The sequence below is a fragment of the Camarhynchus parvulus genome, chromosome 2 (assembly GCF_901933205.1).
Source record: "Camarhynchus parvulus chromosome 2, STF_HiC, whole genome shotgun sequence".
NCBI classification, from domain to species: domain Eukaryota; kingdom Metazoa; phylum Chordata; class Aves; order Passeriformes; family Thraupidae; genus Camarhynchus; species Camarhynchus parvulus.
In genome coordinates this window covers 150,762,699-150,786,588 of record NC_044572.1, presented here as the reverse complement: position 1 = coordinate 150,786,588, position 23,890 = coordinate 150,762,699, and the positions used below count along the sequence as shown (strand labels likewise).

At 52.8% G+C, this 23,890-nt stretch overlaps 7 protein-coding genes across 7 annotated transcripts in view; 4 read left to right on the top strand and 3 right to left on the bottom strand.

Moving 5' to 3' along the window:
* Positions 1-20,551, top strand: part of LOC115917257 (feather beta keratin-like) — a 36,796-nt gene extending 16,245 nt beyond the window's left edge. The window contains exon 2 of the mRNA XM_030971074.1: positions 20,184-20,551. Coding sequence (XP_030826934.1) covers positions 20,204-20,551 — 348 coding nt within the window. The 5' untranslated portion in view covers positions 20,184-20,203. The remainder of the gene's footprint in view (positions 1-20,183) is intronic.
* Positions 1,762-2,109, top strand: LOC115917259 (feather keratin B-4-like). Its single transcript, XM_030971077.1, has one exon. The coding sequence runs from the start codon at positions 1,762-1,764 to the stop codon at positions 2,107-2,109; it is 348 nt and encodes a 115-aa protein (XP_030826937.1).
* Positions 4,462-4,776, bottom strand: LOC115917267 (feather beta keratin-like). Its single transcript, XM_030971084.1, has one exon. The coding sequence runs from the start codon at positions 4,774-4,776 to the stop codon at positions 4,462-4,464; it is 315 nt and encodes a 104-aa protein (XP_030826944.1).
* LOC115917266 (feather beta keratin-like) lies at positions 7,858-8,187 on the bottom strand. Its single transcript, XM_030971083.1, has one exon. The coding sequence runs from the start codon at positions 8,185-8,187 to the stop codon at positions 7,858-7,860; it is 330 nt and encodes a 109-aa protein (XP_030826943.1).
* LOC115917261 (feather beta keratin-like) lies at positions 10,731-11,075 on the top strand. The gene has a single exon (XM_030971079.1). It carries the CDS (start codon positions 10,731-10,733, stop codon positions 11,073-11,075), a length of 345 nt encoding a protein of 114 aa, XP_030826939.1.
* Positions 14,137-14,475, top strand: LOC115917263 (feather beta keratin-like). Its single transcript, XM_030971081.1, has one exon. The coding sequence runs from the start codon at positions 14,137-14,139 to the stop codon at positions 14,473-14,475; it is 339 nt and encodes a 112-aa protein (XP_030826941.1).
* LOC115917256 (feather beta keratin-like) lies at positions 17,355-23,238 on the bottom strand. Its single transcript, XM_030971073.1, has 2 exons — positions 22,907-23,238; positions 17,355-17,406 (listed from the first exon to the last, which is right to left on the bottom strand). Exons 1-2 carry the CDS (start codon positions 23,236-23,238, stop codon positions 17,355-17,357), a joined length of 384 nt encoding a protein of 127 aa, XP_030826933.1.
* Positions 23,239-23,890: the final 652 nt, after the last annotated feature.

Sequence of the window (23,890 nt, the reverse complement as noted above, 5' to 3'; positions counted from 1 at the left end):
TCAGGGACATCCCAGACCTCAACCCTTTGGGCCCTGCCATTCATATCCTTCTCAGGCCACCACACAGGACATCCGGACGTGCCTGGGTTGTTGAGGATTGTGCAATACTCGCCTCCAAAAACCCTGGACAACTTCCAAACTCTGTTTCTGACAAGCAGACATTGCCCCGAGAATGATCTCGCTCCTCCACACTCAGCCCAAGGAAAGATCCCCAAACCCCTGAATATCAAATCCTTCCATCACTGTAAAACTTCCAGACACGAGGCACAGCAAGACACCCTCAGAGCATGACCGATGGTAAAGGTGATGTCTCCAGTCAGGCTTTGGCAGCTGGGGAAATAGCGTGGAGAGAGGGAATGGGGTGGAAGGGGCAACACTGGATACTTGGAAAATCTCTAAAGCCCAGAGCAGCTTGTCAGGGCTGAGAGAGGCTGGGGGAACTTTCCACACAACACCCGCAGGACCACAGCAAGCCAGAGCTGCAGGGTGGCCTCAGTTCTCCCAGGCTTTGGTCACATTTTCATCCTGAACCCACAACACCAAAATTTCATCTCCAAAAGGCACACCTAAAGGCTGCCGCCAAGGTGAGATGCACACGGCCTCAAGAGAAGGACATGGAATCTGAGAACGCCACAAAGAAATGCCCAAATAATGGCAGAGAAGGAAAGAGGAGTTTGTTGATCTTCCGTTAGTAATTGATGGTCATTTGCAAAGAGGAAAATAATACTAAGACTCAGAGGTTATAAATTGTGAAACCTTGCGGCATGAATGCGGAAGAAATGAATTGACGTCACAGAGCAGCCTGGGAACAAAGGGATGGTCCCCGTTTGTTGTTTATTTCTTAAATTTCTGACAGAGGTCAAGAAATACATTTTCAATGACAGACTAGGTTGTTGTTTAAATTTTGGAAATCCAAAAGGACCATAACACTGTGATTAATACAGCCTGAACAGCCTCACGTTTCCCAAATACCCCCTTGACCCCATTCAGGACAGAAGGCCAGGAGCTCTCCTTCATCCATCAGGAAACGCTGCCAGGCACAGGGACCTTCCAAGATTTTGCAGAGTGACCGCCCCAGGACATCAGCAGCTCCCTCAGCATTCCTGGGTGCAACGCAATGACTGCTGGACATCCAGTGGCACAGAAGAGAGTCCCGGTCTTCACAAGGTGTCAACAACCCACAGCACATGAATCACGCCACAAAATGACCACACTGATGACACTGCAAATCTCCTGGGCTGTGATTGTTTATTCCACCTTCCTTGACAAACACTGAACAATCAAATCCTCCCAAATACCAACTCCTGATAGAAAGCTGCCTCCAAGGGCAGATGGACATGGCCTCAAGAGCAGGTGATGGAATTGCAGAATTGCATAAAGGAAAACACTCCCCACCTCATGACACACCAGGCTGGGCCAGGCAAGAGCTGCTGCCTCAAAATGCCCCAAGGCCATGGGACAAGGCTGTCCCGCCCCTCCAGGACCAGCATAAAAGCCGGCCCAGAGCCTCTCTCACTCACACACTTCTCCTCAAGCCTTCTCCTGCTCCTTCTTCCAAGAACCAGGTGAGACTCAAACCCCTGACCCTCCTGCTCCTGCACCCCTGGTCCTTCTCTTCCACCTCACTCAGCCCCAGCCTCAGCAGCCCTCACACCTCCCCACAGCCCCGCAACAGCCTTGAGACCCATCCCTGCCCCTTGCAACCCTCACCCCTGCCCTGCATTACCTGCTTCTCTTCCAGGCACCCTCCACACCACACCCATGGCCTGCAACAGCATCTGCCGTCCCTGCGGACCCACCCCGCTGGCCAACAGCTGCAACGAGCCCTGTGCCCTGCAATGCCAGGATTCCCGAGTTGTTATCCAGCCTTCTCCCGTGCTGGTCACCCTGCCGGGACCCATCATGACCTCCTTCCCCCAGAACACCGCCGTCGGATCCACCTCGTCGGCTGCCGTGGGCACTGAGCTCAGTGTGCAGGGACAGCCCATCTCTGGGGGATTTGGTGGCTTTGGTGGCTTTGGCTATGGCCTTGGCTATGGCCGTGGATTTGGCTATGGGCTGGGAGGCCTGGGCTGCTATGGCAGAAGGGGCTATGGCTCCATCTGCTAAGGGCCCTCAGCACCACCCCTGACACCAACCAGCTCTGCTCCCTGGAACTCATCTCAGGCACTGAGGACGCATCTCTGTGCCAAGGCTCTCAAGTGGACTCAGCACTTCCATCTCCTGCTCTCAGGGCACCAAGCAAGGCAGCAGCCATGGGCCCAGCACGGGTTGTCCCCAAACATGGCCCATCTGCCTCCTGCTCTTCTCCTCTCTCTGCTCTGCATGGACCCTTCGGCTCTGTCCGGCCCCCTCTGGGCAAACCCCTTCTCCCAAGCCAGAGACCCTCGGGCACCTCTGCCAGGCTGCTCCCATAGCAGGGCAGGAAGGCCTCAGTGCTCTGGCCAAACTTTGCCAAAGGAAGGGGCCTTGGCTGATGGTTGCCCTACTTGCACCTCAGACCAGCTCCTTTCCACTGGCTGCTCCTGAGTTTTCACTCTGCTACCTCAATAAAGATTTCTTGCATCACTACCTCAGATGACTCCTTTCTTCTCCCAAGCTTCTTCCAGTCTCACTCAGCGCTAAGCCAGGCTTGTAGAGGCCCCTGGGGTGGGTGAAAAAGTGCTCCAAGATCACTCTTAGGTGTTATTTCTGCAGTTCCATTACTCACTGACACATGTTGCTCTTCCAGTGTTTTATCAAATGAACCCTTCATCTATTGAAACACAAACCTGGACACACCAATGCAGTTCCACCCTTGTCTCTGGCGCAAGCCCCTCGTGGGTGCTGTGTGCAATTTTTCTGGACACCAGTTGCTCCCGCCCATCATCATCTTCCAGGGTGATGTCCAGCTCTGGCTGAGCAGGTCCATGTCTTCCTCGTTTCCAGGTCCCAGAGCTGAACTCAGATCTCCAGCCTCACCAGAGTGGAGCAGAGGAGTAGAATCCCCCCCTCACCTGCCCCCAGCGCTCTGCGGATGAGCCCGGGACACAGAGGGGTTTCTGTTTGGTGCATTCACATGGCAGGGCGTGTCCGATACTTCATCCACCACCACCCCGAGTGCTCCTGCTTGGGCTCAATCCCCTCATCACCCAGCCTTTATCCTGCATGGTTGGGATTGCTCCAATCCAGGTGCAGCAGATTCTGCCCCTGCTCGGCCCTGATGATTTTGGAGAACTCTGTAAATCCCTGGGTTAGTGGGAACAGGGAAGACAAGACTGAGGTGAGGGATATCCCGGGCATGGCCTCAAGGATGCTCCGTGGCTGAAGGTTTGGGACAGCCATTGCCCATGACATTGGGGCATTTTCCAGGCCAGCTGCTCTTGCGTGACACAGCCTGGTGAGTCACGAGTTTGGGAACACTTTCCTTCCCACAGCTCTGCAATTCCATGTCCCGCTCTTGAGGCCGTGCCCATCTGACCTTGGCAGCAGCTTTGATGAGCTGTTATTCATCCCAAACTTGGTGAATGAGGGAAGAGGTGTCAGTATCCTACACCTGGACTTGTGCAAGTCCTTTGTTCCTGTGCCAGACACCATCCTTGTCTCCAAGCTGCAGAGATGTGGGTGTTGGTTGGACCCTTTGTTCCATAAGGAATGGGTGGGATGGTCTCACTCAGAGAGTTGTGGTCAATGGCAGATCTGTAAATGGGGCTAGAAGATGATGAGGGTTGGGAGCAAACGGTGTGCAGACAAAATGAACCCAGGGGCTTGTGCCAGAATCTAGGATGGACCTGCACTAGTGTGTCCAGGCTGTGATTATGCAAGTGAAGTTCTCCTATGTGATGGACACAAAATGTGTCAGTGTGGCCCAGCGGGTTGAGGAACTCCAGAACTAATTCAGAGAGAGGTGTTGGTGCAATTTTCACCCTCCACAAATGGCGTGTAAACATGTGGATTTGTGCCCAGTGTGGTTGGCCCACCTTTGTCAGAAAAATGTTGAAGGAGACGTCTCAGGTTGCAAGGCAAGAGCATTTTATTGAGGCAAAAGAACAGTGAGAGTTCATGAGCAGCCAGTAGAATGAAACTGGTCTGAGGGGCAAGTAGGGTGACCACCAGCCAAGGTCCTTTGAGTGCAGTAGGCTTGGCCAGAGCATCAAGGACTTCCTGCCCTGAACTGAGAGCAGCCGGATGGTGAAGGTTCCCAATGGTCTCCAGCTTGGGAGAAGGGATTTGCAGAAGAACGGACTGGATAGAGCTGAAAGGGAGTGGGAGATGAGCAGGAGGCAGATGGGCCATGTTTGCAGGCAGTGTGGGCTGGCCCCTTGGCTGCTGCTTTGTCCTGAGAGCAGGAGATGCCTCAAGGCATGACTGGAACCAGAATTGATATGCCCATTTGAGAGCCTTGGCCAGAGATGCGTCTTCAATGCTTGAGATGAGTTCCAGAGAGTGGGGGGTTGTTGTCAGGGCTGGTGCTGAGGGCCCTTAGCAGATGGAGCCATAGCCCCTCCTGCCATAGCAGCCCAGGCCTCCCAGGCCGTAGCCAAAGCCACCAAAGCCAAAGCCCCCAGAGATGGGCTGTCCCTGGGTATTGAGCTCAGTGCCCACGGCAGCCGAGGAGGTGGATCCGACGGCGGTGTTCTGGGGGAAGGAGGTCATGATGGGTCCTGGCAGGGTGACCAGCACAGGGGAAGGGTTGATGATGACATGGGAATCCTGGCATTGCAGGGCACAGGGCTCGTTGCAGCTGTTGGCCAGCGGGGTGGGTCCGCAGGGACGGCAGATGTTGTAGCAGGCCATGGGTGTGGTGTGGAGGGTGCCTGGAAGAGAGAGGGGGGTGAGGCAGGGCAGGGATGTGGGGGTGTGAGGAGCAGTGATGCAGGAGGGTGAGGGAGTTTGGAGGCTGTTGTGGGGCTGTGGGGAGGTGTGAGGGCTGCTGAGGCTGGGGCTGAGAATGCTGGAAGAGAGGAGCCAGGAGTGCAGGAGCAGGAGGGTTGGGGGCTTGAGGCTCACCTGGCTGTCAGCAGGAGCAGAAGAAGTCTGGAGAAGTGTGTGAGGGAGAGAGGCTCTGGGCCGGCTTTTATGCTGGTCCTGGAGGGGTGGGACAGCCTTGTCCCATGGCCTTGGGGCATTTTTGAGGCAGCAGCTCTTGCCTCACCCCACCTGGCATGAGGTCATGAGGTGGGGAGTGTTTTCCTTTGTGATGTTCTGCAATTCCATGCCCTGCTGTTGAGTGCGTCCATTTGATCTGGGCGGCAGTTTTCATGGGTTGGTATTTGGCAGGATTTCACTCTCAGATGTGTTTCAGGGAGGAATGAACAAACAACCGGAGCCCTGGACATTTGCAATGTCATCAGTGATGCCACTTTGTGGCCCTTGGCTGCTGTGGTTTGTGGGTGCCTTGTGAAGACTGGACTCTGTTCTGTGCCACTGGATGTCCATCAGTCATTGTGTTGCACCCAGGAATGCTGAGGAAGCTGCTGATGTCCTGGGGAGGTCACTCTGGAACAGCTTGGAAAGTTTCCAGTGCCTGGGTGCTGTTCCTGATGGATGACAGAGAGCTCCTGGCCTTGTGTCTTGAATGCGATCACAAGATCTGGAAAATGAGAAGCTGTTCAGGCTGAACCTGTTCCATTTTTATGCTCCACTTGGATTCCTCAAATTCTAATTCCAATACACTCTTACATGTAAAGCGTATTCCTTGGCCTCATTCAGAAATCCAATAATGAACAACAAATGAGGACTGATCCCTTTGTTCCCAGGCTGGTCTGTGGCCTCAATTCCCTCATTCCGCATTCAGACCATCAGGTTTCACAATGATTTATATCCTGAAAATCACACTATTGTGTTCCTGTGAGCAAAACCCAGTAGTTGCTACCTGATGGTCAGCCTGCTCTGCTTTCCCTCTCTGTCATGATGTGGGTGTGCCTTCATGGAATTCCACCATTCCACGTCTTTCTCTTGAAGCCTGGTCCTTCTGACCTTGAGGGCAGTGTTTGTTAGTGAATTATTGGTGTGTGAGGGTTGGTGGCATTTGGGAGGGCTTGCTCTGAAGGTGAGTGTCAGGGAGGGCTGAAGAAACAACCAGAACTTGGGGGAGCTGCGGCTGTCATCGGCAAGGTCACCCTGTGGCACGGGTGTGCTGTGGTTGGTGGGTGTGCTGTGAAGAGCAGCCCCATTCCCTCCCAGCCCTCTCAGGCTGCTCTGGGATTTGCAGCTGTGCTGGAGGTGCTGCCCCTTCCCTCACGTTCCATTCCTCCCACCTTGATCCCACCTGGCTAAGCCTGACACTAGACCTGACCTTTCCTGTTGTCTGTGCTCTGTGGGTGTCTTGGTGCCTCTCTTGCCTTTAAGGTTTTGGCATCCAGGGCCTTTGGGGTCTTTGCTGGGGCTGAGTGCAAAGGGCTGAAGCCACTTGTGAATGTCAGAAAGAGGATTTGGAGGTTGCTCAAGGTTGTTGAAGGAGAGCATTGCCTGATCCTCGACAACCAGACACATCCAGGTGGTGTCAGTGGCCTGAGAAGAGTCTGAAGAACTGGGTCCGGAGGCCTGTCCTAAAGTCCAGATAGCAGCAAGGCCCAGGAGTTGGATCCTTTTGGCCAACACAGAAAACCTGAGTGGTCCTGGACATCTGCTGGAGCTCAGCAAGGGCACCTGCCCAGGGCTGTTTCTTGACAGGAAGGAGGATGTCATCCCAGGTTCGACGGAATATGTGGGTATTGGAATATATTTGGAACAATGGCCTTCTTTTCCAAAAAGCCTTTGTGGATGTGGGTGAGAAGAAAGGGAGCTGGAGGTGTCCCTGTGCCCCTGTGGGAAAAGGGACCCCAAGGTTCCAGGAATGATATGGAAAAGCATTGGGATGAGGCAGCGAGAGGCGACTGTTGGTGTTTGCTCAGCACTGCTGAGGTCCCGTGTGAGGTGTTGTGGGCAGTTCTGGGCTCCTCAGGAGCTCAGGGCCACCCAGACCCAAATGGGCCTGAAAGATGATTCCTAGATGAGAAACGGAAAGAGCCAGGACTGCCAGGGGAGAAGGATGGACAGGAGTGTGTCATCAGTGTGTGCAAATCCCTGATGGTGGGGGACAGACACAAGGGAGCCCGGCTGTTCTCAGCACTGCACATGTGCGGGGCAAGAGAGCAAGAGCACAAGCGAAAAGAGACGAAAGTCCACTGGCATAGTAGCCAAGAATCTTTCATTGTGAAGATGATCAGGGATTGGAAGAAGCGGTGGAGTTGTGGTATTGGGAGATCCAAATCTGACCTGTCCCTGGTTCTGGAAATGTTCTCCTGTTGGTCTTGCTTGAGCAGGACAGTTGAAGCCTTTACACTCCAGAGATCCTGCCCAAGAAGTTGTTGTTGTTTCTTTCTTTGCTGGAAGGCTTCAGAAACCTGGCCAGGAAGTTTCTCAAGTGTGCATGAGCCTGGAGAGACTTTTCCATTTTTGTACCAAGGAGAGAATTCATGTGTCAAAGACTTTGGTGTTGCAGTTTGCAAGGTATGTGACATGTTCTGGAAGGTGTCCCCTCCTGTGCTTCCTATGCCTATCAGCTATTTCTATAACTAATTTGTTGTTAGTTGTTTTGAGATATATGTAAGCAGAAGTGTTGTTGTCCTGCTGCACACACTCCCAGTGGCTTGTTCAGCTCTAGAATGTGGTGGGTGTGTACGTGAGACCATTGGAATACAACAATATATGGAGGCATGCCAGGTTTAAAGCAGGAAAATTTTATTGATGTGAAAGAATGAAGAGGAAGAAGAAAGATGTGGAAATAATCTGTTGTGAGGTGAGAGTACAGTGACCATCAGCTGATTTGCTTTGCTTTCAGAAGCTGTGGCCACAGCCCACAGCTGGTGGTGTCAGGGGTGGTGCTGAGGGCCCTTAGCAGATGGAGCCATAGCCCCTTCTGCCATAGTAGCCCAGGCCTCCCAGCCCACAGCCAAATCCGCTGCCATAGCCAAGGCCATAGCCAAATCCCCCAGAAATGGGCTGTCCCTGCACACTGAGCTCAGTGCCCACAGCAGCCGAGGAGGTGGATCCGACGGCGGTGTTCTGGGGGAAGGAGGTCATGATGGGTCCTGGCAGGGTGACCAGCACAGGAGAAGGGTTGATGATGACGCGGGAATCCTGGCATTGCAGGGCACAGGGCTCGTTGCAGCTGTTGGCCAGGGGGGTGGGTCCACAGGGACTGCAGCGGTCGTAGCAGGCCATGGGTGTGGTGTGGAGGGTGCCTGGAAGAGAAGGAGGTGAGGCAGGGTAGAGGCGTTGGGATGTGAGGAGTGAAGTGTCAGCAGGGTGAGGGAGTGTGGAGGCTGTTGTGGGGCTGTGGGGAGGTGTGAGGGCTGTGGAGGCTGGGGCTGGGGTACAGGAGCAGGAGGGTCAGGGGATTGAGGCTCACCTGGTTGTCGGCAGGAGCAGGAGTAGAAGGTGTCAGGAGAAGTGTGTGAGGGAGAGAGGCTCTGGGCCGGCTTTTATGCTGGTTCTGGAGGGGCAGGACAGCCTTGTCCAATGGCCTTGGGGCATTTTTTAGGCAGCAGCTCTTGCCTGCCCCAGCCCAGCATGAGGTCATGAGGTGGGGAGTGGTTTCGTTCATGTCATTCTGCAATTCTACGTCATGCTCTTGAGGCTTGTTCCATCTGACCTTGGCGGCTGCTCTCATGACTTGGCGTTTGGCAGACTCGATTGTTCCATGTGTGTCAGGGAAGGGTGAATAAACAACCAGAGCCCAGGAAAGACGCAATTTCATCAGTAATGTAATTTTGTGGTGCTCGTGTGCTGTGGTTTGTGGGTGCCTTGTGAAGACTGGGACTCTGTTCTTTGCCACTGGCTGTCCATCCATTACTGTGTTGCAGCCAGGAATGCTGATGGAGCTGCTGATGTCCTGGGGAGGTCACTCTGCAATAACTTTTAAAGGTCTCAGTGCTTGGATGAAAGAGATCTCATGGCCTTTTTTTTTTGAATGAGACCAGCAGAGAGGATCTGGAAAACGAGAGTCTGTTCAGGCTGAACTTGTTCGAGTGTTCTGGTTTGTTTGCATTTCACAAATTTGTACACCAGCATGCACTGTTACATAAAGTGCATTTCTACACCTCATTCAGAAATCTAATATCGAGGAACAAACCTGGTCCAATCAGTTTCTTGCTGCGGCTGCTCTGTAATTTCAATTTCTGCATTGTGCATTCAAGCTGTCAGGTTTCATAATCTTTATTCTGTTATCTTAATTTTGTGTTTCTGTTAGCAAAAGCCAGTGATTACTAGAGGAGGATCAGTAAGGTCCTCTTCTCTCCTATGTTACGGAGGGGGTGTGTAGTTTTGGAATTTTGCTATTCCCTGTCCTTCTCTTGAGACCCTGTCTATTTGACCTTGGAGGAACAATTAAAAGCAAATATTAGATGTTAAGGTGGTGTTAATGACGTGAGCCAGGGAGGGCTGAAATCATGACCAACGCTTTGGAGAGGTGGAGTATCATCAGTGAAGTCACCGCGTGGCACTGTGTGCTGTGGTTTTTTTGTGGTGTTTTGAAGAGAGGCCCAGACCTTCTAACACCTCCACACTGTCAGGCTGATTTTGGGTTTGCAGGAGCCTTGCTTTTGCAGGGCTGCTCCTTCCATCCCATTGTCTCCCTCCTCACCATGCTGCCCTCTCTCCATGCCTTTCCATACAACTGATATTTCCTGCTGGATAAGGGAAAGCAATCCCTGGGATATGGGGAGGCTTCCCACGCTGCTCAAACTCTCCTGTTGGTTCATTTGTAAACCTCATCTCCCCTGGGCCCAGCAAGGTCACACTGTGGGGTCGCAGTTCTGGGCTCTGCACTCTTCTTCCTGTTAAGGAAATGTTGTGAAAGATAAGGAGAACAAGACACATGAGGAGAACAATTCCTCATCCATTAATTAATCCATTCTTTTGGCCATGTACACTTTGTTGCAAAAAACTCCAGCAGTTACCAGGACAGGATTAGGAAAAGAAACAGAAGCAGGTTGAGGGCAGCATCCATCCTTTCACCCACTATTTCTGGGGCTCCACAGTGGATCAAGGATCTCAATATGGCTGTCCAAGAGCAGTGCAGGGAGATCATGACAATGATGGAACTGGAACATCCTTAAAATGAGAAGCTCAGAGAGATGAGAGTTCTTTCAGGCAGGAAGCAAGGATGCACATGGGACATATTGTCAATATGCCATGGAATGATTTCAGTGATGACTTCCCAGTTCTCCAAAGGTTTGGTTGAATCTTCTACATGTCCTGACGCATGCTGTCACCCATGAGATAATGGTCACTAATTCTCTCCATAAAGAATTGCCGCCAAGGTCAAATGGAAACTGCCTCAAGTGGAAGACATGGAGACGAAGAGTTGCAGGAAAGAAACCACTCCCCACCTCATGACTCACCAGGCTGTGCCAAAATGCCCCAAAATGCCCCAAGGCCATGGGACAAGGCTGTCCCACCCCTCCAGGACCAGTATAAAAGCCGGTCCAGAGCCTCTCTCCCTCACACACTTCTCCTCAAGCCTTCTCCTCCTGCTCCTGCTGACAAACAGGTGAGACCCAATCCCCTGACCCTCCTGCTCCTGCACTCCTGGCCCCTCTCTTCCAGCACGCTCAGCCCCAGCCTCAGCAGCCCTCACAGCTCCCCACAGCCCCACAACAGCCCCACAGCTCCCTCACCCTCAGAATCACTGCTTTTCGCACCCCCACATCCCTGCCCCGCCTCACCCCCCTCTCTCTCTTCCAGGCACCCTCCACACCACACCCATGGCCTGCTACGACCGCTGCAGTCCCTGCGGACCCACCCCGCTGGCCAACAGCTGCAACGAGCCCTGTGCCCTGCAATGCCAGGATTCCCGCGTCATCATCAACCCTTCCCCTGTGCTGGTCACCCTGCCAGGACCCATCATGACCTCCTTCCCCCAGAACACCGCCGTCGGATCCACCTCCTCGGCTGCCGTGGGCACTGAGCTCAATGTCCAGGGACAGCCCATCTCTGGGGGATTTGGCTTTGGTGGCTTTGGCTACGGCCTTGGCTATGGCCGTGGGTTTGGCTATGGGCTGGGAGGCCTGGGCTGCTATGGCAGAAGGGGCTATGGCTCCATCTGCTAAGGGCCCTCAGCACCGCCCCTGACACCCTCACCTTCATGCTGTGGCCACAATTCCTGTAAGCACAGCAAATCAGCTGATGGTCACTGTACTCTCACCTCACAACAGATTATTTCCACTTCTCTCCCCTGACTTTTCATTTTTTTTAACCAATAAAGTTTTGCTGCATCAAACCGGCCATGTCTCCTTATCTTATTGCATTCTAATGGTCTCACATACTCAGCCACCACATTCTAGAGCTCCACAGACCATTGAGGGTACCTGGAACAGGACAGCAATGCTTTCCTAACATGTACAAAACAAATAAAAAATGAAGTTTGGCATAAGAAACACAGGAGGGGACACCTTCTAGAACATGTCACATACCTTGCAAACTGCAACACCAAAGTCTTTGATACAACAGTTCACTCCTTGGCACAAAAATGGAAAGGTCACTCCATGCCCATGCACACTTGACAAACTCTCTTCCTGGCCAGGACTCCTGAAGCCTTCCAGCAAAGAGAGAAACAACATCAACCTCTTGGGCAGGATCTCTGGAGTGTAAGTGCTTCAACTTCTCTGCTTGAGCAAGACCAACAGGAGAACATTTCCAGAACCATGGACAGGTCAGATTTGGATCACCCAAGACCGTGACTCCATCACCTCTTCTGATCTCTGATCATTCTCACAACGAAAGATTCTTGGCTACTATGCCAGTGGACTTTCATCTCTTTTCGCTTGTGCTCTTGCTCTCTTGCCCCGCACATGTGCAGTGCTGAGAACAGCCGGGCTCCCTTGTCTCCGTGCCCCACCATCAGGGATTTGCACACACTGATGACACACTGCTGTCCTTGTCCCCTGGCAGTCCTGGCTCTTTCCGTTTCTCATCTAGGAATCATCTTTCAGGCCCATTTGGATCTGGGTGGCCCTGAGCTCCTGAGGAGCCCAGAACTGCCCACAACACCTCACACGGGACCTCAGCAGTGCTGAGCAAACACCAACAGTCGCCTCTCGCTGCCTCATCCCAATGCTTTTCCATATCATTCCTGGAATCTTGGGGTCCCTTTTCCCACAGGGGCACAGGGACACCTCCAGATCCATTTCTTCTCACCCACAACTACAAAGGTTTTTTGGAAAAGAAGGCCATTGTTCCAAATATATTCCAATACCCACATATTCCTTCCTACCTGGGATGACATCCTCCTTCCTGTCAAGAAACAGCCCTGGGCAGGTGCCCTTGCTGAGCTCCAGCAGATGTCCAGGACCACTCAGGTTTTCCGTGTTGGCCAAAAGGATCCAACTCCTGGGCCTTGCTGCTATCTGGACTTTAGGACAGGCCTCCGGACCCAGTTCTTCAGACTCTTCTCAGGCCACTGACACAACCCAGACTTGCCTGGTTGTCGAGGATCGGGCAATGCTCTCCTCCAACAACCCTGAGCAACCTCCAAATCCTCTTTCTGACATTCACAAGTGGCCTCACCCTTTGCACTCAGCCCCAGCAAAGACCCCAAAGGCCCTGGATGCCAAAACCTTAAAGGCAAGAGGGGCACCAAGACACCCACAGAGCACAGACAACAGGAAAGGTCAGGTCTAGTGTCACGCTTAGCCAGGTGGGATCAGGGTGGGAGGAATGGAATGTGAGGGAAGGGGCAGCACCTCCAGCACAGCTGCAAATCCCAGAGCAGCCTGAGAGGGCTGGGAGGGAATGGGGCTGCTCTTCACAGCACACCCACCAACCACAGCACACCTGTGCCACAGGGTGACCTTGCCGATGACAGCCGCAGCTCCCCCAAGTTCTGGTTGTTTCTTCAGCCCTCCCTGACACTCACCTTCAGAGCAAACCCTCCCAAATGCCACCAACCCTCACACACCAATAATTCACTAACAAAAGCTGCCCTCAAGGTCAGAAGGACAGGGCCTCAAGAGAAGGACGTGGAATGGTGGAATTCCATGAAGGCACACCCACATCATGACAGAGAGGGAAAGCAGAGCAGGCTGACCATCAGGTGGCAATTACTGGGTTTTGCTCACAGGAACACAATAGTGTGATTTTCAGGATATAAATCATTGTGAAACCTGATGGTCTGAATGCGGAATGAGGGAATTGAGGCCACAGACCAGCCTGGGAACAAAGGGATCAGTCCTCATTTGTTGTTTATTATTGGATTTCTGAATGAGGCCAAGGAATACGCTTTACATGTAAGAGTGTATTGGAATTAGAATTTGCGGAATCCAAGTGGAGCATAAAAGTGGAACAGGTTCAGCCTGAACAGCTTCTCATTTTCCAGATCTTGTGATCGCATTCAAGACACAAGGCCAGGAGCTCTCTGTCATCCATCAGGAACAGCACCCAGGCACTGGAAACTTTCCAAGCTGTTCCAGAGTGACCTCCCCAGGACATCAGCAGCTTCCTCAGCATTCCTGGGTGCAACACAATGACTGATGGACATCCAGTGGCACAGAACAGAGTCCAGTCTTCACAAGGCACCCACAAACCACAGCAGCCAAGGGCCACAAAGTGACATCACTGATGACATTGCAAATGTCCAGGGCTCCGGTTGTTTGTTCATTCCTCCCTGACACACATCTGAGAGTGAAATCCTGCCAAATACCAACCCATAAAAACTGCCGCCAAGATCACATGGATGGATGCACTCAACAGCAGGGCATGGAATTGCAGAACATCACAAAGGAAAACACTCCCCACCGCATGACCTCATGCCAGGTGGGGTGAGGCAAGAGCTGCTGCCTCAAAAATGCCCCAAGGCCATGGGACAAGGCTGTCCCGCCCCTCCAGGACCTGCATAAAAGCCGGCCCAGAGCCTCTCTCCCTCACACACTTCTCCCGACTTCTTCTGCTTCTTCCAAGAACCAGGTGAGCCTCAAGCCCCCAACCCTGCTGCTCCTGCACCCCTGGCCCCTCTCTTCCAGCACGCTCAGCCCCAGCCTCAGCAGCCCTCACACCTCCCCACAGCCCCACAACAGCCTCCATGCTCCCTCACCCTCCTGAATCCCTGCCCCTTGCACCCAATTCCCCTGCCCTGCCTCACCCCTCTCTCTTCCAGGCACCCTCCACACCACAGCCATGGCCTGCTACAACATCTGCCGTCCCTGTGGACCCACCCCGCTGGCCAACAGCTGCAACGAGCCCTGTGCCCTGCAATGCCAGGATTCCCGTGTCATCATTGACCCTTCCCCTGTGCTGGTCACCCTGCCAGGACCCATCATGACCTCCTTCCCCCAGAACACCGCCGTCGGATCCACCTCCTCGGCTGCCGTGGGCACTGAGCTCAGTGTGCAGGGACAGCCCATCTCTGGGGGCTTTGGTGGTTTTGGTTATGGCCTTGGCTATGGCCGTGGGTTTGGCTACGGCCTGGGAGGCCTGGGCTGCTATGGCAGAAGGGGCTATGGCTCCATCTGCTAAGGGCCCTCAGCACCACTCCTGACACCAACCAGCCACTCCCTGGAACTCATCTCAGGCATTGAGGACGCATCTCTGTACCAAGGCTCTCAAATGGACTCAGCATTTCCAGCTCCTGCTCTCAGGGCACCAAGCCAGGCAGTAGCCATGGGGGCAGCCTGAGTTGTCCCGAAGCATGGCCCATCTGCCTCCTGCTCTTTTCCTGCTCCCTGCTCTGCATGGACACTCCAGCTTTGTCCAGCCCCTTCTGCTGCAAACCCCTTCTCCCAAGCCAGAGACTATCGGGCACCTCTGCCAGGCTGCTCCCATGGCAGAGCAGGAACTCCTTGATGCTCTGGCCAAACCTCCAAGAAAAGCTGCTCTGCTGATGGTCACCCTGGTCACAACCCAGACCAGCCCCCTTCCACTGGCTGCTTCTGAGTTTATACATTTTGTCCTCAATAAAGTTTTCTTGCATCACAACCTCACATGGGTCTTTCTTTCTTCTCCCAGAACTCCTTCAGTGTCACTCAGTGCTAAGGGAAATTTGTGCAGGCAGTTGGTGTGGATGACAAAGTGCACCAAGGCCTGTCTTAGGAAATATTGCTCCAGTTCCACTGTCCCCAGCACAATTTGGCCTTTCATTGCACCACACAAACCCCTCACTTGCTTGAGATCAGGCCTGGATGCTCTAGTGCAGGTGTTTGCCTACCTCTGACAAAAACCCCTCATGGTCTCTGTGTTCACTTTTGGTTTCAGCACCTCATCATCTCCGAGACTTCTCTACAGGTCTGCTTCAGCAGGTCCTTTCCTTCCTTCTCATTGATGGCCCTACCTGGCAAGTCATGAGCTGAGAATTCCTTGCCTTTCCCCACACCCACAGCGTCATGTCCTTCTCTTGGGGTTGTGTCCATCCCACCTTGGCAGCAGATTTTAAGTGCAAGATTTAGAAAACACATTCTGGTATTTATGGCTCATGTCAGGGTGGGCTCAAGATGTGACCAAAGCTTTGGAGAGGTGGGGTGTAATCACTGAGGTCACCCCGTGGTACTTCTGTGCTGTGGCTTGTGGCTGTGTGGGAGGAGTTGCCCTCACTCTCTGGCAGCCCTGTCAGGCTGGTTTGCATTTTGCAGCTCTGCCAAGTAGGAGATGTTGTACCTTCAATCACATACCCTCCCTCCATGCTTTCCTCCCAGCTGGCAATTGCTGGCATTGAAACATCTTTTTCCTGTGCCTTGTGTGTTTCTTGGTGCCCCTCTTGCTTTTAGAGTTTTGATATCCAGGGTCTTTTGGGTTGTTTCTTGGGCTAAGGACTGAGGTCACTGTGGGAATTCAGGACATCCCTCTGGCTGTCCTGGATTGCCAGAACCCCTTCCAGGGGCCTCAGAGATCCTGGCACAGAGCCTAAGACACCTGATTATAACTTTGATTATGACCCATGGAAAAAGTTACCAACTTTATATGAAGATCTGCAAGCCATGAAAGTCTAAGTAGAATAATAATTAGTTTGTCACGAGGTGAAAAATAGATTTTTTGGAGTTTTTAAAATAAGGGTTTGGGGGGAAGATGGACGAATCTGGTTGTGTCCAGCCTTTCTCCTTCTTGGCCTCCATCTTCGGCTGTGGTGCTGGCACTTTTATATTAGAGTAGAAGCTCACTGTCTAGCATAGGGAAAGTTTCTCTTGTGGTTGTGGTTGAGAAGAAATGGACCAGGAGGTGTCCCTGGGTGGGAAAAGGGACCCCAAGGTTCAAGGGAAGAAGTGGGAAAGGTGTTGTAATCAGGCAGAGGGAGGTGACTCTTGTTTGTCTCCTGAAAGTTGGTGACATCCCATGTGAGGTGTTCTGAGCAGTCCTGGGCTCCACAGTGTGAAAATGAAATCCATTTAATGAATCTAAACCATTTCAGGGCCAGCAATGCTCTAAAGTGTGAGAATGAAATCCATTTAATGAATCTAGATCATTTCCGGGCCAGCAATGTTGTAAAGGGGCTGCGGGGAACTTTCCTGGAGGAGAGGCTGAGAGAGCTGAGACTCCCAGGGGGCGAGATGGACAGGGGTGTATTATCCGTGTTTGCAAATCCCTGATGGAGGGGGATGGAGGCAAGGGAGCCCGGCTGTTCTCAGCACTGCACACGTGCAAAGCAAGAGAGCAAGGCAGAAGTGATAAGAGATTTAATTCCATGGGCAAAGACAAGAATCTTTCATTGTGGGGGTGGGCACAGAATGGTAGGGGTTATAGAGTGGAAGAGGTGGTGGAGTCTCGATCCTTGGAGATCCAAATCTGACCTGTCCATGGTTCTGGAATGTTCTCCTGTTGGTTTTGCTCGAGCAGTGCAGTTGAAGCGCTTGCACTCCAGGGCTCCTGCCCAAGAGGCTGATGTTGTTTCTCTCCTTGCTGGAAGGCTTCAGGGTCATGGCCAGGAAGAGAGTTTGTCAAGTGCGCACGGGCATGGAGAGACTTTTCCATTTTTGTGCCAGGGAGAGAACCTTTGTGCCCAAGACTTTGGTGTAGAAGCTTGCAGGGTGTGTGACACGTACTGCAAGATGTCCCTTCCTGAGCTTTCTATGCCTATTAGTTATTTCTATAACTAATTTGTTGTTAGTTGTTTTGAGATATATGTAAGCAAAAGTGTTGTTGCCCTGCTCCACACACCCCAGTGGCTTATTCAGCTCTAGAATGTGGTGAGTGAGGATGTAAGACCATTGGAATAAAAAACATAAGGAGGCATCCCAGGTTTAAAGCAGGAAAACTTTATTGATGTGAAAGAATGAAGAGGCAGGGGAAAGAATGGAAATAATCTGTTGTGAGGTGTGAGTACACTGACGATCAGCCAAGGTACTTTGCTTGCAGGAGCTGTTGCCAGAGGCCAGAGCTGGTGGTGTCAGGGGTGGTGCTGAGGGCCCTTAGCAGATGTAGCCATAGCCCCTTCTGCCATAGCAGCCCAGGCCTCCCAGGCTGTAGCCAAATCCACGGCCATAGCCAAGGCCATAGCCAAAGCCACCAAATCCCCCAGAGATGGGCTGTCCCTGCACACTGAGCTCAGTGCCCACGGCAGCCGAAGAGGTGGATCCGACGGCGGTGTTCTGGGGGAAGGAGGTCATGATGGGTCCTGGCAGGGTGACCAGCACGGGGAAGGCTGGATAACAACTCGGGAATCCTGGCATTGCAGGGCACAGGGCTCGTTGCAGCTGTTGGCCAGCGGGGTGGGTCCGCAGGGACGGCAGATGTTGTTGCAGGCCATGGGTGTGGTGTGGAGGGTGCCTGGAAGAGAAGCGGATAATGCAGGGCAGGGGTGAGGCAGGGGCAGTGATTCAGGAGGGTGAGGGAGTGTGGAGAGTGTAGTGGGGCTGTGAGGAGGTGTGAGGGCTGCTGAGGCTGGGGCTGAGCGTGCTGGAGGAAAGGCGCCAGGGCAGCAGGGGAAAGAGGGTCAGGGGCTTGAGGCTCACCTGGTTGTCAGCAGGAGAAGGCGTCCAGAGAAGTGTGTGAGGGAGAGAGGCTCTGGGCCAGCTTTTATGCTGGTTCTGGAGGGGTCGGGACAGCCTTGTCCCATGGCCTTGGGACATTTTGGAGGCAGCAGCTCTTGCCTGGCCCAGCCTGGTGAGTCATGAGGTGGGGAGTGTTTTCCTTTATGCCATTCTGCAATTCCATGTCCTGCTCTTGAAGCTGTGTCCCTCTGACCTTGGAGGCAGCTTTCAGAGATGGTATTTGGGTGGATTTGATTGTTGCATGTGTGTCTGAATAAACAACCAGAGCCCAGCAGAGATGCGATGTCATCAGTGAGGTCATTTTGTGGTACTCATGTGCTGTGGTTTGTGGGTGCCTTGTGAAGACCGGGACTCTTTTCTGTGCCACTGGATGTGCATCAGTCATTGTGTTGCGCCCAGGAATGCTGATGGAGCTGCTGATGTCCTGGGGAGGTCACTCTGCAATAACTTGGCAGGTTTCTGTTTCCTTTGAGCACTTCCTAACGAATGAAAGAGAGCTCTTGGCCTTGTGTCTTGAATGGGATCAAGGGAGAGAATCCAGCAAAGCAGAGGCTGGTCAGGCAGAACTTGTTCCATTTGTCAGGTCTATTTGGATTTCTGCAATCTACCCAACCGCATACACTGTCATTTAAAGCATATTCCTTGACCTCATTCATGAATCCAATAAACAAACAACAAGCCCATGTTTGCCCAGGCTGGTCTGTGATGTCCATTCTCCTATTCCGCATTCAAGCCACAAGGTTTCATAATTTAAAACCTGCAAGTCTTAATATTTTGTTCCTGTTAGTAACAGCTAATTGTTTCTAATGGATGATCAGTGAGCTCCTCCTCCCTCCTATGTCATAGTGCTGGCATTTCTTTGTGGAATTCTGCAATTCCAAGCCATTTTCTTGAGGTCTTGTCCATCTGACTTTGACGGCAATATTTAAATGCAAGTATTAGAGATTGAATGCTGGTGTTGATGGCCTTGTCAGGGCAAGGTGAAGACGTGACCAAAGCCACCTCATCAGTGAGGTCACCCCAGGGCTCTCATGTTCTGTGGTTTGGGGGTGCATTGTGAAGATGGGCCTCAAACCATCATGGCTCTGTCAGGCTGGTCTGGGCTTTGCAGGAACTCTGCTTGTGAGGGTCTGCTCCTTTCATCCCAGCTTCCATCCCACCATGCTGCCATCTCTCCAGGTGTTTTTGTATACCTGACCTTCCCAGCTGTGGATGGGGAAGTAATCCTGGTGTTCAGGGAGGATCCCATGCTGCCCTAAATTTTGTGTTGGTCCATCCATAGCGCTCATCCCATCTGGGCTCAGCAAGGTCACCCTGTGGGGTCACAGTGCTGGGCTCTACCTGACACATGGAAAGGGAAAATTGCGAAGGAGAACAAGACGTGAGGAGAACAATACCTCAAAAATTAATTAATCAATCCTTAGACCAAGTACCCTTTGCAGAAAAAAACTCCAGCAGTTCCCAAGACAGGATTAGGAAAAGAAATAAAAGCAAACTGAGGGCAGTGTCCATCCTTTCACCCACCACTTCAGGAACTACATAGCGGAACATGGACACAGACGTGGTTGACCAAGAGCAACACAGGGAGACCGAGACAATGATGGAATTGGAGCAGCCTTAAAATGAGATGAAACTAGACACCTGGAATTTCAGGCAGGAGACAAAATGCAAATGGGAGATGTTGTCAATATGCCATGGCATGACCTAGTCTTAAACCCCCAGTTTTCCAAAGCTTTTGTTGAATCCTCTGCATGTCCTGACACTTGCTATCAACAAGATATTGGTTGTTAATTCTCTCAACTAAGAGGTTATACCAAAGTCAGATGGACACAGCCTCAAGGGAAAGAACACGGAATTGCAGAGTTGCAGGAAAGAAACCACTCCCCGCCTCATGACTCACCAGGCTGAGCCAGCCAAGAGCTGCAGCCTCCAAAATGCCCCTAGGCCATGGGACAAGGCTGTCCCGCCCCTCCAGGACCAGAATAAAAGCCGGCCCAGAGCCTCTCTCCCTCACACACTTCTCCTCAAGCCTTCTCCTGTGCAGACAAAAAGGTGAGTCTCAATCCCCTGACCCTCTTTCCCCTGCACCCTTGGCCTCTCTCTCTTCCAGCACCCTCAGCCCCAGCCTCAGCAGCCCTCACGCCTCCCCACAGCACCACAACAGCCTCCACGCTCCCTCACCCTCCTCCATCACCGCCCCTCGCATCCCCACACCCCTGCCCTGCCTCACCCCCCTCTCTCTTCCAGGCACCCTCCACACCACACCCATGGCCTGCAACAGCCTCTGCCGTCCCTGCGGACCCACCCCGCTGGCCAACAGCTGCAACGAGCCCTGTGCCCTGCAATGCCAGGATTCCCATGTCATCATCAACCCTTCCCCTGTGCTGGTCACCCTGCCAGGACCCATCATGACCTCCTTCCCCCAGAACACCGCCGTCGGATCCACCTCCTCGGCTGCTCTGGGCACTGAGCTCAATGTGCAGGGACAGCCCATCTCTGGGGGATTTGGTGGCTTTGGTGGCTTTGGCTATGGCCTTGGCTATGGCCGTGGGTTTGGCTATGGGCTGGGAGGCCTGGGCTGCTATGGAAGAAGGGGCTATGGCTCCATCTGCTAAGGGCCCTCAGCACCGCCCCTGACTCCCTCCACTCCCTGGAACTCATCTCAGGCATTGAGGACTCCTCTCTGGGCCATGGGGCCCTCCTTTCAAATGTGCTTAGCAGTTCCAGCTCCTGCTCTCCGGGCAAGGCAGCAGCCAAGCCTGGGCTGCCTGCAAACATGGCCCATCTGCCTCCTGCTCTTCTCCTCTCCCTGCTCCCTGTTCTCTGCTCTCCCTTTTGGCTCTGTCCGCCCCCTCTGCTGCAAACCCTTTCTTCCAGGTCAGAGACCATCGGGCCCCTCTGGTGGGCTGCTCCCACTGTGGGGCACGAAGTCCTTGATGCTCTGGCCAAATTTGCTGCAAGCAAAGGTCCTGGGCTGTTCTTTACCCTGATTGCACCTCAGCCCAAATCCTTTCCACTGGCTCCTCCTGCTTTTTCAGTATTTTGTCTCAATAAAGTTTTTCTTGCACCACAATTTCAGATGTCTGTTTTCTCTGTGGATTCACAATAAACTGGATGTGAACCCTGTTTCCCTTGTGCTGCACCACAGGAGAGTAGGAATCCAGAGTCCAAGTGCCTTCTGGAGAAATTTATGTTGTCTATTAAGGAATCTTCCTTCATGGAGAGGGTGGTTATTGGTGTCGCAGACTGCACAGTGTAACTGTGGAGTCATCATCCCTGCAGGGATTTAATATCCCTGGAGATGTGTCACGTGGGGACACGGGTTAATGGTGGCTTTGGTAGTGCCAAGGGAATGTTTAGACTTTGTATTTAAAATTTAGCTCTTCTACAACAAAATATATTTTTAAGATGTGATCATTTAGTGGTGGATTTTGTAGCTCTGCTTTAACAGTTGTACTCAATGTCAAGAGGTTTTTCCATCAGAACTTACTCCATGTGTGTGGGTGGCAGGGAAGTCGGTCAAGAGTTCTATCCATGAGGCCAACCCTGTTCAACATCCTCAGCAATGGCATGGGCAGTGGGACTGTCATCCCCTCAGCAAGCAGGCAGGTGGTGGAGTGGCTGAGGCATCACTTGGTTGTGCCACCACTCAGGGGGATCTGGAGACTGAGGGTTAAAGGCATCTCCTGAAGTTCAGGAGAGGAAAATGTGAAGTTCTGCATCTGGGCAGGAATGATGATGGGCCCAAAGGTCATGCTGGGGGCTGAGAGGCTGGAAAGGAGCTTTGCAGAGCCTGATCCTGTGGTGCTGGTGGAGAATAAAGGAACTACAAAATCTGAATCCTCACCTTCCTGGAAAAGGCATCACCAGTAGCCAAGATAGATTTCTGGCAATTTTTGCCCTGAAGTTGGGAGAGGTGTCCTTTCCTCTCTTGAGAGCACTGGTGAGGTCGTGTGTGGGGTGGTGTGGGCAGTTCTGGGCTGTCCAGGGAAAGAAGCACAAGGGCTTAGTGAAAAAAAGACCAGATCAGGGCGACCAAGACACTGAAAGGGCGGGAGAATAATTCCTAGAGGGCAGAGAGAGCTGGGACTCCCAGGAGACAAGGCAGATCCCTGATGGCAGGGAATGAAGTTGAGGAAGCCTGGCTGTTTTCAACAGTGTACACAGGAGAAAGAAAGGGTGGAAGGGAAGAAGAGAAAACAGATGGAATTCCCTGGCAAAGGAAGGCAAGAATTTTTGAGTGTGAGAGTGGTCTCGGAGTGGAAAAGCTGATGAAGTGTCTGTTGGAAGAACCAAAACTGAGCTGGCCATGGTCCTGGAAATGCTGTCCTTGCTGACTTTCCTTGAGGAGAGGGAAATGAGGCGCCTGTATTCCAGAGTTCATGCCCAATTGGACGATGTTGTTCCTTCTGTTTGCTGGGTGAGTTCAAGAGTCCTGATGGGGAAGAGAGTATTTCACGTGTGTGCTGGCACAGAGAAACTCTCCCAGAGCCAGGAGCAGGAGAGCATGGATGTGTCAAAACCTTTGGGGCAGTGGGTCCTTGGTTTGTGTCACGTTCTGGAAGGTGTGTCCTTGTCCCCTCCTTCCAGTGCCTGTCTTGGTTATTGCTGGTGGTGACATCTTACCTAAGAGAGGTGTTCTGCTTCTTTTCCATCCACATCAAGGGCCTATCTGGCATTTTATGGATGGGGATATGAAGCCATTGGAATTCAAAAAGATGAGGAGCCATCTCAGACTTTGATGCAGGAAAACTTTATTGAGGGAAAAAAACAAAGAGAGGAGAAAGAACTAGAAGGAATCCAGTGCGAGACCCAAGTAGGGCGACAACCAGCAGAGGCGATATTCTTGCAGGAGCTGTTGCCAGAGCCCCAAGCACATTCTTGATGTCAGGAGTGGTGCAGAGGTCCCTTACCAGTTGTAGCCATAGCCCCTTCTGCCATAGCAGCCCAGGCCATAGCCATAGCCCTGCCCATAGCCAAATCCACAGCCATAGCCAAATCCACGGCCATAGCCAAATCCACGGCCATAGCCAAGGCCATAGCCAAAGCCACCAAAGCCACCAAAGCCACCAGAGATGGGCTGTCCCTGCACATTGAGCTCAGTGCCCACGGCAGCAGAGGAGGTGGATCCGACGGCAGTGTTCTGGGGGAAGGAGGTCATGATGGGTCCTGGCAGGGTGACCAGCACAGGGGAAGGGTTGATGATGATGCGGGAATCCTGGCATTGCAGGGCACAGGGCTCGTTGCAGCTGTTGGCCAGTGGGGTGGGTCCACAGGGACTGCAGCGGTCGTAGCAGGCCATGGGTGTGGTGTGGAGGGTGCCTGGAAGAGAGAGAGTGAGGCAGGGCAGGGATGTGGGGATGTGACGGGCAGTGATTCAGGAGGGTGAGGGAGTGTGGAGGCTGTTGTGGGGCTGTGGGGAGGTGTGAGGGCTGCTGAGGTTGGGGCTGAGGGTGCTGCCAGAGAGAGCCCAGGGGTGCAGGGGCAGGAGGGTCAGGGGCTTGAGACTCACCTTGTAGTCTGCAGGAGCAGGAGGTGTCAGGAGAAGTGTCTGAGGGAGAGAGGCTCTGGCCCGGCTTTTATGCAGGTCCTGGAGGGGCGGGACAGCCTTGTGCCATGGCCTTGGGGCATTTTGGAGGCAGGCGCTCTTGGCTGGCCCAGCCTGGTGAGTCATGAGGTCAGGATTGTTTTCCTTCATGCCATTCTGCAATTCCATGTCCTGCCCTTGATGCTGTGTCCCCCTGACCTTGGCGGTAGCTTTAATAAATTGGCATTTAGGCAGATTTGATTCCATGTGTGTCAGGGAGGTGTGAATGAACAACCCAAGCCCTGAAGATAGACAATGTCATCAGTGATGTCATTTTGTGGCGTTTTGTGCTGTGGTTTGCGGGTGCCTTGTGAAGACTGGGACTCTGTTCCATGACACTGCATATCCATCAGTCATTGAGTTGCAC